Source organism: Arachis ipaensis, chromosome B02 (genome assembly GCF_000816755.2).
Source record: "Arachis ipaensis cultivar K30076 chromosome B02, Araip1.1, whole genome shotgun sequence".
Lineage (NCBI taxonomy): Eukaryota > Viridiplantae > Streptophyta > Magnoliopsida > Fabales > Fabaceae > Arachis > Arachis ipaensis.
In genome coordinates, this window is record NC_029786.2 from 358,435 (window position 1) to 370,847 (window position 12,413).

The window sequence follows — 12,413 nt, forward strand, 5'->3', positions numbered from 1 at the left end:
TATTATTCTATAATAATTATATTAAATATACATTAAAATTATTTATCAAAATTAGTTATTAGTATAAAATATATATTAAAATATAAAAATATATTAAAAATAAATTAAATTATATATAAATACATAATAGCTTATTTGATATTTGATTTTTTTAAATACATAATGATTTTTTATTCTATAAATATTTAACTTTTCTTTCCAGTGGTACAAACTATACAAGTATACAACACTTGAAATAAGGAACTGGTTTACTTGGATGACAAGTTAACATTGATTTGTGGATATCTCAAAGTTATATTATATTACTTTACAACCGATGGATCTAAGCCACAAATATATAATATATAGTAATAAATAATCTACATGTACACTACAAGTCTCCAAGACATAGATGGCACGCAGGCCTTATTATGCATTGTATACCATAAAACTTAAAAAGCAAGAGAGATATTGAAGAGCAAGGTGCTTATTGTAGGGGGAATAGGAAAAAGGTTGGTGAAGGCAAGTTTAGATGAAGGGCATGAAACATATGTTCTTTGTAGAAAGTTCAGCTTCTTTTGTCATTCAAGGAACAAGGTGCTAACCTTGTAACAGCTTCCTTTCATGATCATCACTCACCTTGTCAATTCAACTTAAGCTCGTTCATGCTATCAAGGAAGCCGGAAATAGCAAGGTATACCATTCAATTTAATTTCTATATATAAACTATTAATAATATTAGGAAAAAAAACCATTATATCAAAACATTCGATATGATAAAGTTTTAATAGAAAACACGCGTTGAACGAGGGCGCCTCTTATTTAAATAATATTATAATAAATTTTGTTGATATAATACTTATGTATAATAGAGATTTTTTGCCTTCCGAGTTTGGGATGAACCCAGGAAGAATGGAACATGCTTTGGAGCCAGGAAGAGCAACATTTGATGACAGAATGGTAGTGAGAAAAGCCATAGAAGAAGCTAAGATACCACATACCTATATTTCTGCTAATTGTTTTGCTGGTTACTTTCTTTAAATCCAAATCGATCCAAATTAAACCGCTCATTCAATCCAATCCAAATCGAAAACCGATTAAAACCGCACTAATTCGGATTTGATTGGATTTTATTTTTTGCAAACCGTTGGATTGGATCGGATTTCGGATCTACTTTTCATAACCGATCCAATCCAATCCAAACCGCATAATGTACTATAATATTATTATTTTATTATTATATTTACAATTATATTTATAACATGTTTAATTTGTTATACATTTTTTTATTATTCATTTATTATTTTTATTTAATAAATATTTTATGTTTAAAATATTATTTATTTATTTATTTTAACTAACTTATAATTTTATTTCTATTGTTATGTTATCGTTGGCTTTTTAAGATATGTTAAATGTTAAGACTTGTTATGTCATTGTTGATTATTTAAAATTTGATGTTAAGACTTGTTATATATATTTAATTTTTTTTATTCAAAAAACCGCAAATCCAAACCGATCCAAACCACTTGTAATCGGATTGGATCGGATCAGATTTAAAAAAAAAGTTCATCCAATCCAAACCGCACCGCACATAAATTAAGCGTTCGGATCGGATGACTTTTTCCCTTAAAACCGAACCAAACCGCACCGCGAACACCCCTAATGCCTTCAAGGGATTCTGTGGTCTTCTATGGAGACGGCAATGTCAAGGGTAATTACTAAACTATGCATCTTCTTATATATATACTTAGCTTGAGTTATTACCTAATTGTTTTCATAACAACATATTATTTAAGATTAAATATGGTAAATTTCGTCTTTTTTTTTCTCTATTTTCTTGCTTAGAATTTACCTTTCATGTTTTCAACTTTATAAAATTTAAGAAGTTTCTGTCAATTTTTATCTACAAAGCTATGTATGTGCACATAAAAAATAGTAATTAAATTAATTATTATTTTTTAACTATTTTTTAATATATTTTATATTTTAATATATATTTTATATAAATGATTGATTTAATGACTGATTTTTTTTATCCGTAACATATATGTATATAATACAATTGTTCATTTAAAGATGCATGTTGAAATAACATCGGAAGTACAATAATCTACTATGAGCTTTATATTCACATGAATGTTCCTTGCGGTATTAATGGCTATGAGTTTTTGTTTTATGGTGATGAGTAGTATCATGTTCGGGATTTTTTGTCTCTAAAAGAATGTACTATGTGGATTGTCCCTTGTGAACTTTTATGTTGTATATTTTTGTAAACTCAACAAAGGAAATTATTGGATCGTAAGACGCACAAGAAATACAAGGGAATTAAAAAATAAATTATGTTGTTAAGGCCTAAGGGGAACATTTTATTTGAACCCTGCTTAATAAAAAGTTCATCTGGTTCTTGAGGTTAAAGAAAACTTGTGCGCATCAAGCCATGAATATTTTGGTACTTGTGGATAGTCAAATATTTGTTTCTATCCTATTTGTTTCTGAGTGCCAAATTCTTGGCGAAAACGGGGACGAAATTTATGCATGTGTCAAATTTTAAATGGAGACACAATGCATACATAAGACTTTAATCAAAAGTCCATAGCCAATGGATTGAGATTCTTAGTATTAATCAATTAGCTCCAGTTGATAAAACTAAACAGCTATGGTTAAAGCGCGAATGTATCAAATTAACACCAAAACCATAGGATATGTCAGTATGTCACATGCAAATCAAATCTGATAAATCGGAGAAAAATTAACGGGAAAAAAAAAAAGAACAGATGAATCTGGAAAACAAAGCACTAAGAAAGAAGGAGAGTTTTGGAGAGAGAAATTGAGAAGTATTAAAGATAACCTGAGGGAAATTAGAGCTCTGAGCCCAAACACTGCCGTCTTGGCCGACGATTGCGGCGGAGGAGAGGTGGTTGCCTTCAATTTCGCAGAGAAGGTGGTCATCGACGTAGGTTTGCCACGACGGCAACCGGCGAGACGACGGCGAGAGTAGAGACGACGGCAAGCGGTGATCCGACGGCGAACTGCTCCAAGCCACGAACAGAGAAGCCAGCGAGGATGGGGACAACGTGCCGAGCTACCTGGGTTCCGGACAGGGGAAGAGGAAGAAGCGGAAGCGCTGAGAACCTGGAGACAGCGGCTACAAAAAATCTAGGGCTAGGATTTTGTCGATTTGGTTTGGGTCTTTAACTGCTTTTCTTTAGAGGGGTATGAATGATCAAGACTCAAAAGAATTGGGGAAGATGAAGAACAATTTTAATTTTTTGTTTTTTTAATATGTTTTTGTTTTGTTGTTTTAATTATTTGAAATTATAAAATTAGGATTAATTGAATTCTAAAATTTGATTAATTTAAAAGGGTATTTTTGTCTAATCAAATAAAAAAAATGTTTAAGTCTTTTTATAAAATTAAATAAATAAATGTTGTTTTATTTTTATTTAATTAAAAGGGTATTTTAGTAAAAGTTGTGATATACTATATATTTAAAAAAGAAAAAATTAAATGCTGACGTGAAAAATAAATTCCACATGTTTTATTATTATTTGTTCATATTTTAAACGTATCGGTACGTATGAATTTATTATCGTACCGTAGCAATCACCTAGATTTTAATTTTGATGCACTGATAATGTAAAAGTTTTATACAGTCGTATAATTACATCTGTTTTTTTGAATGACTATTCATGCAGTGTATGTGAAAGAGAGTTATTTTGACTGATATGATATTACGTAATTAAATATACGTATAAAAGTATTTTACACTAATAGTGCATCTAAATTAAATTCTATTAATATAATCAACCAAATTTTTTGAAACAAAATAATAAAATCAACATTATCCAAAGCAAAACAAACATTGTTTAACACATATAATTAAACATTTCTAAATTTATAATCAATCAAATGTAACACATAATCCAAAATATAACTTAGAAAGCCGTGCGTGTTAGACGAACTTTTTAAGTTTAACAATTTTAAATTTCTAACTTAGTCCGTCCTTTTTAATGGATTATGCAGGTCAAACTGACAATTTTTGACTCGTTTGCCACCCCTAATAAACACTACTTATTAGGTGAGAAAGAGAATTTCCTCTTTTTAAGAGAAAAAATATGATTGTTTTCATCTAAAAATATCATAAAATATTAAGTAAGATAAATTCAATTGTATGTTTTCTTTTTGTTCCACATAATATTCCTTTGTGAGTAAAATATAATTGTCACAAACTCACATTAATAGCCAAATCAAAAGAATGAATACTTGTGATGTTTTTCTATCTAAGCAAGATATGAATGAATCAAACTTGGTAAAATCCATTGAAAGGAGAGAAACAAAATGTTCCGACCACAACCTTCAGATCTCCCAAACAGCCAAACAATTACCTGATTTTTCGGGTCCAGGCCCAACATACGAAATACGATTCAAAATTGGTTAGAAAACCAGAAAAAGAAATCTCCTCTATCTATGACCAAAAAAAAAAAATATCCTCTATCTTAACCTATAAAATAAAGAGAAAATGACAAGTACGTTTTTTATCTTTTATCCCACAGACATTTTTATTTTTGACCATTAAAAAATATTTTTAAATTCTTGACTTTTACAAAATTTAGACGGATCAGTCCCTGGCGGAAGCATTTGGACTTATCAATCCTGACGGAGGCATTTGAACTGAGGGACTGATCCGTCCAAGTTTTGTAAATGTCAAGGATTCAAAAGTATTTTTTAATAGTCAGAGACAAAAATGTCTGCGGGATAAAAAGTCAGGACTTATTTGTCATTTTCTCTAAAATAAAATAAAATAACGACTCACTATATAAAAATATTCAAATAACCAAGTTGGGTTAAAATAGTAGTTAATTTACAAACAAGTGTCGTGAGTTCGAATTTCACCTTGTATATGCAACAATCCATTGACAAGCGGCACGACGGGATTAGTCTTGACCTGTCCGGTGGATGATACGTAAAAAAATAAAAAAAAAATTTCAAATTAAATTTATATTACTTTATAGTTTATTCTATTTTCTTGTTTCCCACCGGAGCAGGAAGCTTGAAGCTGCGACGGTACGTCCCCTTCCTCACCTCCCAGAGATTGAAGCTGCGAGTTCCTCTGTCCGCCACTCCGCGAGCTCTGTTGTCGCCTTGCCGTCGTCTTCTGCCTCTCGTTGCCGTTTTCTTCAGCCAGACTCGCCTCCAGTTCCATCCCTTCCGGCGTTCAGGTATAATGCGCGACTCTGTTCCTCGATTCAGCTCTTCAACATCTCGTCGCTAATTGTTCTTCTTCAGCATCCGTTAGTTGTTCTTCTTGTTGCTAATTCTTGTAGTTATTGAATATATTTGCTGTTATTGTTCTTGATTACTTAAAGTTTTTGCTAATAATTGTTCAGTTCTTGTAGTTATTGCTGTTATGGTTATTATTAATTTGTTAGTGATTGTTGCTGTTGCTGCTACTGTTCTTGTTGATTTATTAATTTTTTTGCTAATAATTGTTCAGTTCTTGCTAATTTTTTTACTACGATTGAACCATTGATCTAGTGAACCAGTAGCTAGATTGAATAATCATTCATTCTTCTAAGGTGGTGCTAATAAATTGTGTCAGCTAATGTAATAAGATGTCGCTGCGGCGTTTCTTGGGATTTTCCGATGGTGAGCTGATGAGGTCTGATGCAAAACCTTGCTCCAGGTTGATGAGACACACTGCTGGGATATTCAGTGTTGGTGGAGCCTTAGGATTTTGGGTTCTTTGCCGATTGCACTATGGTTTGCTTTTTTCTTTTGTTCCCTTGTTTATGTCTATGCATCTTGTTATTTTTCACATGCCTTCTAAGTGTTTGGTGAAATGCTACACTTATCATAATGGTAAGATTTTAGTTTCTGCTTCCTTGCATTTATGAATGTCTTTCACAAGCAAATTTCAAAGGTTCACCCATTTATAAATATATAATACATGTTTTTTTATCCTTTTTTAATCTGTGTTATTCGGTACTTTATGTATGTATTCTCCTAAGCCCTTAACGACCCATAGTTAACAGTATCACTAGTGGACTAGGAAACAATAAAAGATCATCATTCTAGTAAATAATGGGAAGAATGTAACTCTGAATACTTGGTTACAGAGAGATATGCTTAGCTCTACTTACCTCGTCCAGAATTACTACTATCGAAATGGGAAATGAACAAACAATGTAATGCTAGCAGTATCACTGAATGTTTTTTAGAAGATTATAGTAATGTAACAGGTTCAATACACTCTTGTAGCTGTATCAATATAAAGTGTAAGATTATGGTAATATAACAGGTTCACTACACTTAACCCTTTGATTCTTTAACCACACTTGCAATTAGTCAAAGAATTGGGATCAAAATAGAAGAATGGAGAGAGACGAAATCCTATTCATGGATTAGGTAAAACCATGCTTGACTTCAGACTTTTTTCTGATGCTAGCCCCATATAACCCCTCCAATTTGTAGCTAACCCTTCACGAAATCCTTAAGCGGCCAAGCCAATTCAGGCCCATTGGCACTGCTACAGAAGAGTAGTGACATTGTCCCACTTGAATCTCAGCAAACTCTTCTGTTTGATGTTTTTCCATGTTTCATTTCCTGTGATTTATTTGGCTTCTTGAAATTGTTACAACTTTGAGCCCTTGCTTCTTTTTTTGGCCTTTTTTCTATTTACCAAAACCAAGAATAGTCATTTGATCTTCCTTGGATGATGATATTAAAGCAAATAGATAATGTATGGATCTTTTTCTTGTCTAATTAGAAATAGGAAATCAACTTATTAATGTGAGCCAATATGACTTATACAGATTTCTTGTCTGCTCTTTTGGTAGAAGCTAGTCCTAATGTTATTTGTGAACATTGCACTGAGATTAGCCACTACTTTTCATTTGTCACACTTTTTCTCTTGTTGGCTATGAGTTTGTTTGTAAGTTGGTTTTAGAGAGAAAGGGAGGGGAAGGAGGGTTTGTAGTGTTGTACTTTGAAATTCTACACTATAAACCACTTCCTTCTTCTCCTCTCCAAAATCCCAACTTGCAAATTACCCCTTAAATAGAATATGAGAAAAGAAAATAAAGCTGTAGAAAAGAAAGTAAATGTGTGTTTCAGATATCTGGTTTCACTCTAAAATGGTCTTATGAATTTTTCAAATAGTTTTGGGTGCAAACATTTTCAACTTTTTTGAGTCCTTCCACAGTTCCACTACAACTAATAATCAAGTTTTTGCATCATTATCACTGCAGGCCCTCGAATTACAATTCCCAGGAGTCTTCGTTGGGCAGCTTGTGGTGCTGTAACTACAAGCGCAAGCACAGCTTTGCTGGTTCGTTTATTTAGTCCCGAGTGTGAACCCCAGAATATCGCTGCTTATGACAACAAAAAGTAGTACTGGCTGTTCCTCTCTCTCTCATTACATAGAAAGCAGAAAATGATATATTTTGGGATGCTTTAATGATGGACTAGCAAGAGTGAATTACACCACACTAGTAACTCTTAGCATCTACTTAGTGAATCAGGTTACCGTTGTATTGCATTTGTAAGTTTTATCGTATGTCCTATGAATTCGATTATATGCTGACTATCAAGATCATCAAGAAAGTCAGCAATTTCCTCTTTGGTCTGATAATATGCTGAAACAAAAAAATATCTTATATAATAAAAAATCACACTTGATAATATCAATGGAATTGAAAATAAAAAAGATTTATTCTCATTTCTATATATACTCACTTTTTATAGACAAACTTGATTTGATTTAAGGGACTACAATGGTTAGATTCAACAAGCATTCTAAGAACAACATTTTGGTTAATGTATTACATTGTATATTTCTATGCTGTAGTGACAAAACTTCATCTCAATTTTATATCACTTATCACAGTATTGCATGTTGTGAACCCCCCCAACTATAAGGGAGACAAAGAATGACCCTGTCCATAGATATACAGGCTACATGTTTCTTTCCATTTTCAGCGGTTTCATAACTTAGAATTAGCTGCAGAACTTTGGCTTTTAACCTTTCTGATTAGGCCTTCTTGAACCAATGATGCAAGAAGCTGCATGTTTTTACAAAATAGGCACACCCACCATAAGAATCAAAAGGAATATGATTTTTGATGGAGATTATGTTCAAATGATATTACACTTACCTCTCGTTTCTGATTGAACATCTGGCCTGTGACAGTGCCACGTGCATTATAGGCACTAGGACTAAAAATCTGCAGAACACATTTGAAGGAAAAGTCACAATTGTCAAATATTAATTGATTGGTTCATTGTTCATTTGAAAGAGGAACACTGTGAAACTCACCACATATAGTATCCAGTCATCAGCTATTACAGGTCGGTGAAACCACATCCTGAGAAATGAATTTGAAGAATTGAAAACTTTTGTATGGTATGCCTGAGATGTAAAAAATGTTAATTGTGTACTTACGCATGATCAAGACTAACAGAGCTTGCCTTCATACCCTGCTTCCGGTGGGGATTCAAAGCTACTTGAAGAAATATTAAATCAGAAGCAAATGCCACCACACACCTAATGGATAATGGACAAACAAAAAATATGAAATCCAAGAAAGCTTATGCCTAATGTTAAGTATTCCAAAGTGATATAAGATAATGTACCTATGCAAGGCCTGATCATCTGAAAGTTTTCCCTTTGCTCTAAACCAAAAATTCAAACTGCATAAAACATTTAAACAAGTATTAAAGAAGGCAAAGAATTGATCTACCCTTCTTTTCCCCAGCAAAGTATTACCTGGGAGGAGATTTGGTCTGATTTGTTGAAGTTGTAGGTTCACAGAACCGTATCTCTATTGGCCAGGGGGTGAATTTAGTTGTAGCAATTTTGTTCCGGTAAGTTCTGAAGCAACAAATTTAGTCATCAAAGATCCTTAGCTTTATACACATGAACGTTCTCTAAATAGAATCTTATATTCTCTAAGAACACATTGCACCCCCCCAAAATCTTACTTTGGAAGACGAGGATCAGTAAGACGTCTCTCCCGCAGCTCCTCCATTGACAAAAGCTAGAAACAATTAATAATCTGAAATCAGCAACACCATTTTCATTCTTAAATCTTAATTAATATAAATAACCATGTAACTTACCTTATCTGGTGGAGGCACAGATGGCATGGCTACCTCCTGGTGGTCAAATCCTAATTCTTCTTTCTGTATATTAAGAAAATAACTTAAGCATACTCTGAATTTATGAAAGAGAATATGTTAAATGAACATGTCTCAGTTGTTGTTGCATGGGAAAGTTCATTCAATACTGTCTCTAAGAAGAACATAAATTACTTGAAATGAAGCCAGCAAAGTGAACACAATATTTCCCTTTTGAATTGCATCAACTCTCCGCGTGGCAAAGCTCTTTCCATCTCGGAGACGATCAACTTTATATACAATTGGCACTGGAAGAAGAATGTTCATACTAAGTATGTTTGTTTACAATTATGAAGTAAAGCAAACAATTTATTTAGCAGTGCAATAATCTACATGAATGCATTGAGTTTATCTTGGTACAGAAGCATAGAGAGCTTGAAAATTGAAATTACTTACTGCTATTATTGCTTATAGATAGCTTATGCTTAATGAGTTATTTACCTATTTTTATTCAAAGAATATTACCTACTAATTGATCTAGTCTCAGCAAAAGACATTCAAACAAAGGATAAACAGTTCAATAAATATATATATATCTCATCTTAAGAGAAGTAAAAAGAATCAGAAAGACAAGTTTATGAGTAAAGGTGCTTACTGTGTAGGTCCCCTGGAAGAATAAAATAGGCATGCAAGCTGTGAACAAGCTTAGAAAAGTCAACTGATTTTGATGCAGCAGCCAGTGCCTGTAAGTAAGAGGTCATCTCAGTAGTCTATGTCTAGAAGCTTCTACTGAAATAAGTCAAATGCATTATATGAACATACAGCAGTTTTGTCATACCTGCCCAATAAACTGTCCCCCAAACACCTTTCCAAAATGTGGAGCATCCGGAAGTGTAACTCCTTTGAAAATATTTACCTTCAAAACAGAAAGAGGAAAAAAAAGGCTATAAGGTTTTCAATGTTGATATACAACATGTTAGTACCAATCATCAAAGATAGACATCTATGTATAGGTTAGGAAATAAATATGAATCCATTTCAAAGATTTTCAAATTAATAAGGTAAACTAAGATGACCTCAATGGGTTCCAAATGCAATATAATCTCCAGAGTTGAAGATGTTTTGACAGAGTTGTCGGCTCTCCAGATAGAATTAGGGTGCAGCAGTGGCAAGTGTTCTTGGGGCAGCACCAAGCAAGTGAGCTAACACAGGAATCAACAAAAGTGAATACAGGCTAACATAGGAAAACAATAATTATGATAAGAAACAAACTAATAGGGCACCTTTGACAAAGCAATGACATCTGTCTGGTGAACTGGATTTGAAAAACCTGCAAGTAGAAGGATTATAAACTAAAGAAAATCTAAAGAGCCAGCACTTTTATTAAAATTTAGTCAGCATTTAACTAGCAGAAAAAGAGTGTGTAATCTCACACCATCAGATATAATTTCACATTATTAAAAATACTATTAATGACTACAAATTACAAAATGTACTGATCCCCTAACACTACTGAACTAACTATGCATGGTAAGACAAAGATCCAAGGACGAATTATGTTTACTACCATAACCAAAGTAGTCATATCTTTTCAATTGAAACTGTGGACGAATTTCATCATTGGCCTTCACAGATCCAACAACCTCAGCCTCTCCCTCCCAGATGAAGTAGACACCATCCCCAGCCTCACCCTCGCGAGCAACATACTCTGCTGCCTCTACACAAGTACATACAACAATTCAACAACAATACTAGAATTTCCAGAAAATTCACTGCATGATTCTATGCTAACATGTTCTTCGAATTTACCATAGTGTTTGACAACCACGAGTTGAGATATCTTCCTGACTGAAGAGCGAGGAAGCCTCTGCACAAGAGGAACGCATCCCAAAAACTCAATCACTGCAACAGAAAACAAAAAAACAAACAATGTTATCGCATTCGTTTTGTGTTTTTCTCTTGATCCAAACACTCAATTCTCTCACCTTGCTCGTTGTCCATTTCGCACTCGATTCAAAAACAAATTCAAATTCGCTTTTTGTTTGGTTTTATCGCCAGAGAATGATAGAATAGAATGAGTCAAAAAACACTTTTCTCAAAATTTAAATATGTTTATTTATTTATTGACTCATATCATATCATATCATATATATGAAACTGAAGAAAAGAAGAAGGAATGATAGAATGTTGGGCGTGCACGTGAATAACGGTGGTCGGTGGTGGGCCACAGCGGATCTTAGTCTCTGTTCCGTCCAGAAAATAGGTACGTAATTAATTGCCATGCCGTCTCTAACTAACTCTAACCCACCTTAGATACAGTGGAGCGACACATATCTAATTATCTATCACATCCAATCACTGGATAACAAAATATATATCTATCCCAAAATAATTTCGGATATAAGAAAATATTCTTGTTGCTCATAAGATAAGATAACATATATTTTGGGGGTTATTTATTTTATATTATATTATTGAAGCCATTTATTAAATTAGGATAAAATATTATTTTAGTCTTTAATATTATTGTTGGACGGTCGATTTCACTTATATACTAAAATCGAACGTTATTGTCTCTTCAATATGTTAATTATTCGTGTTAAATTTAATAGTGGTATAATATTAAGCTCATTTAAAACTCTTAAAATTAAAATATATGTTTGAAATATTAGAAATTAAATTAAATTTTATCCCAATAATTACTTTATCCAGTAAATTATCATATTATATTGAAAATTAGAAATACAGTTTACCAAGAGCTTATTGCTTACATACATATAAATATAAATAATGTTCATGTGATATGTATGATCTCTAATAATAGTCTAATTAACAGAAACGGGTCACCATGAAGAGCACATGATGATGATTATTAAACCTTAATTCAACTAAAATGAGTAAATTAAAGGAAGAAGTAATGCAAAAAGTAGTTAAAAAAGTCAAAAGTCAATCCACTCATAACACAAGGAATTGAACATGCGTACAAAAATGAGCACGACCCACAACTAATTAATTAGTAAAGCAAATTTTATCAAGATATTAGAGGAAAATGAAAATGCTAGAAGGGATAACATACCATACTACATTAATAATAAAAGTACTTTAACAAAACCAATAAGTTATAACTCAAATGACATAGTCTTCCCATATTCAATTAATAGGTTGCAAGTTCGAGTATCCTATCTTTGATTAAAAAAAAAGTACTCTACAAAAATATATTTTTTCGATTTTTTTTAAAAAGATTTATAGAAAAATAAAACTAATTTTATGTTTAAATCTCTTGCAAAAAAAATTTTCATTTATTAATTACGTTTGGA

The 12,413-nt window shown here is 32.5% G+C and overlaps 2 protein-coding genes across 4 annotated transcripts; one reads left to right on the forward strand and one right to left on the reverse strand.

Annotated features, from left to right (window-relative positions):
- Positions 5,028-7,662, forward strand: LOC107621361. Of its 2 annotated transcripts, none has more exons than XM_016323391.2 (3): positions 5,028-5,201; positions 5,582-5,742; positions 7,230-7,662. In XM_016323391.2, the coding sequence occupies exons 2-3, from the start codon at positions 5,595-5,597 to the stop codon at positions 7,370-7,372; spliced, it is 291 nt and encodes a 96-aa protein (XP_016178877.1). In that variant the 5' UTR covers positions 5,028-5,201; positions 5,582-5,594; the 3' UTR covers positions 7,373-7,662. The 2 variants fall into 2 exon arrangements, with proteins under 2 accessions (XP_016178877.1, XP_020970194.1); XM_021114535.1 differs by having other exon boundaries at positions 5,591-5,742.
- LOC107621346 (acyl-CoA thioesterase 2) lies at positions 7,665-11,161 on the reverse strand. 2 transcript variants are annotated; one of them, XM_016323376.2, is made up of 16 exons: positions 11,082-11,161; positions 10,906-10,998; positions 10,664-10,813; positions 10,380-10,426; positions 10,173-10,298; positions 9,935-10,012; positions 9,752-9,839; positions 9,292-9,404; positions 9,100-9,162; positions 8,962-9,017; positions 8,747-8,851; positions 8,614-8,670; positions 8,423-8,524; positions 8,297-8,345; positions 8,136-8,204; positions 7,679-8,042 (listed from the first exon to the last, which is right to left on the reverse strand). In XM_016323376.2, exons 1-16 carry the CDS (start codon positions 11,095-11,097, stop codon positions 7,965-7,967), a joined length of 1,290 nt encoding a protein of 429 aa, XP_016178862.1. In that variant the 5' UTR covers positions 11,098-11,161; the 3' UTR covers positions 7,679-7,964. The 2 variants fall into 2 exon arrangements, with proteins under 2 accessions (XP_016178869.1, XP_016178862.1); XM_016323383.2 differs by lacking the exon at positions 8,297-8,345 and having other exon boundaries at positions 7,665-8,042.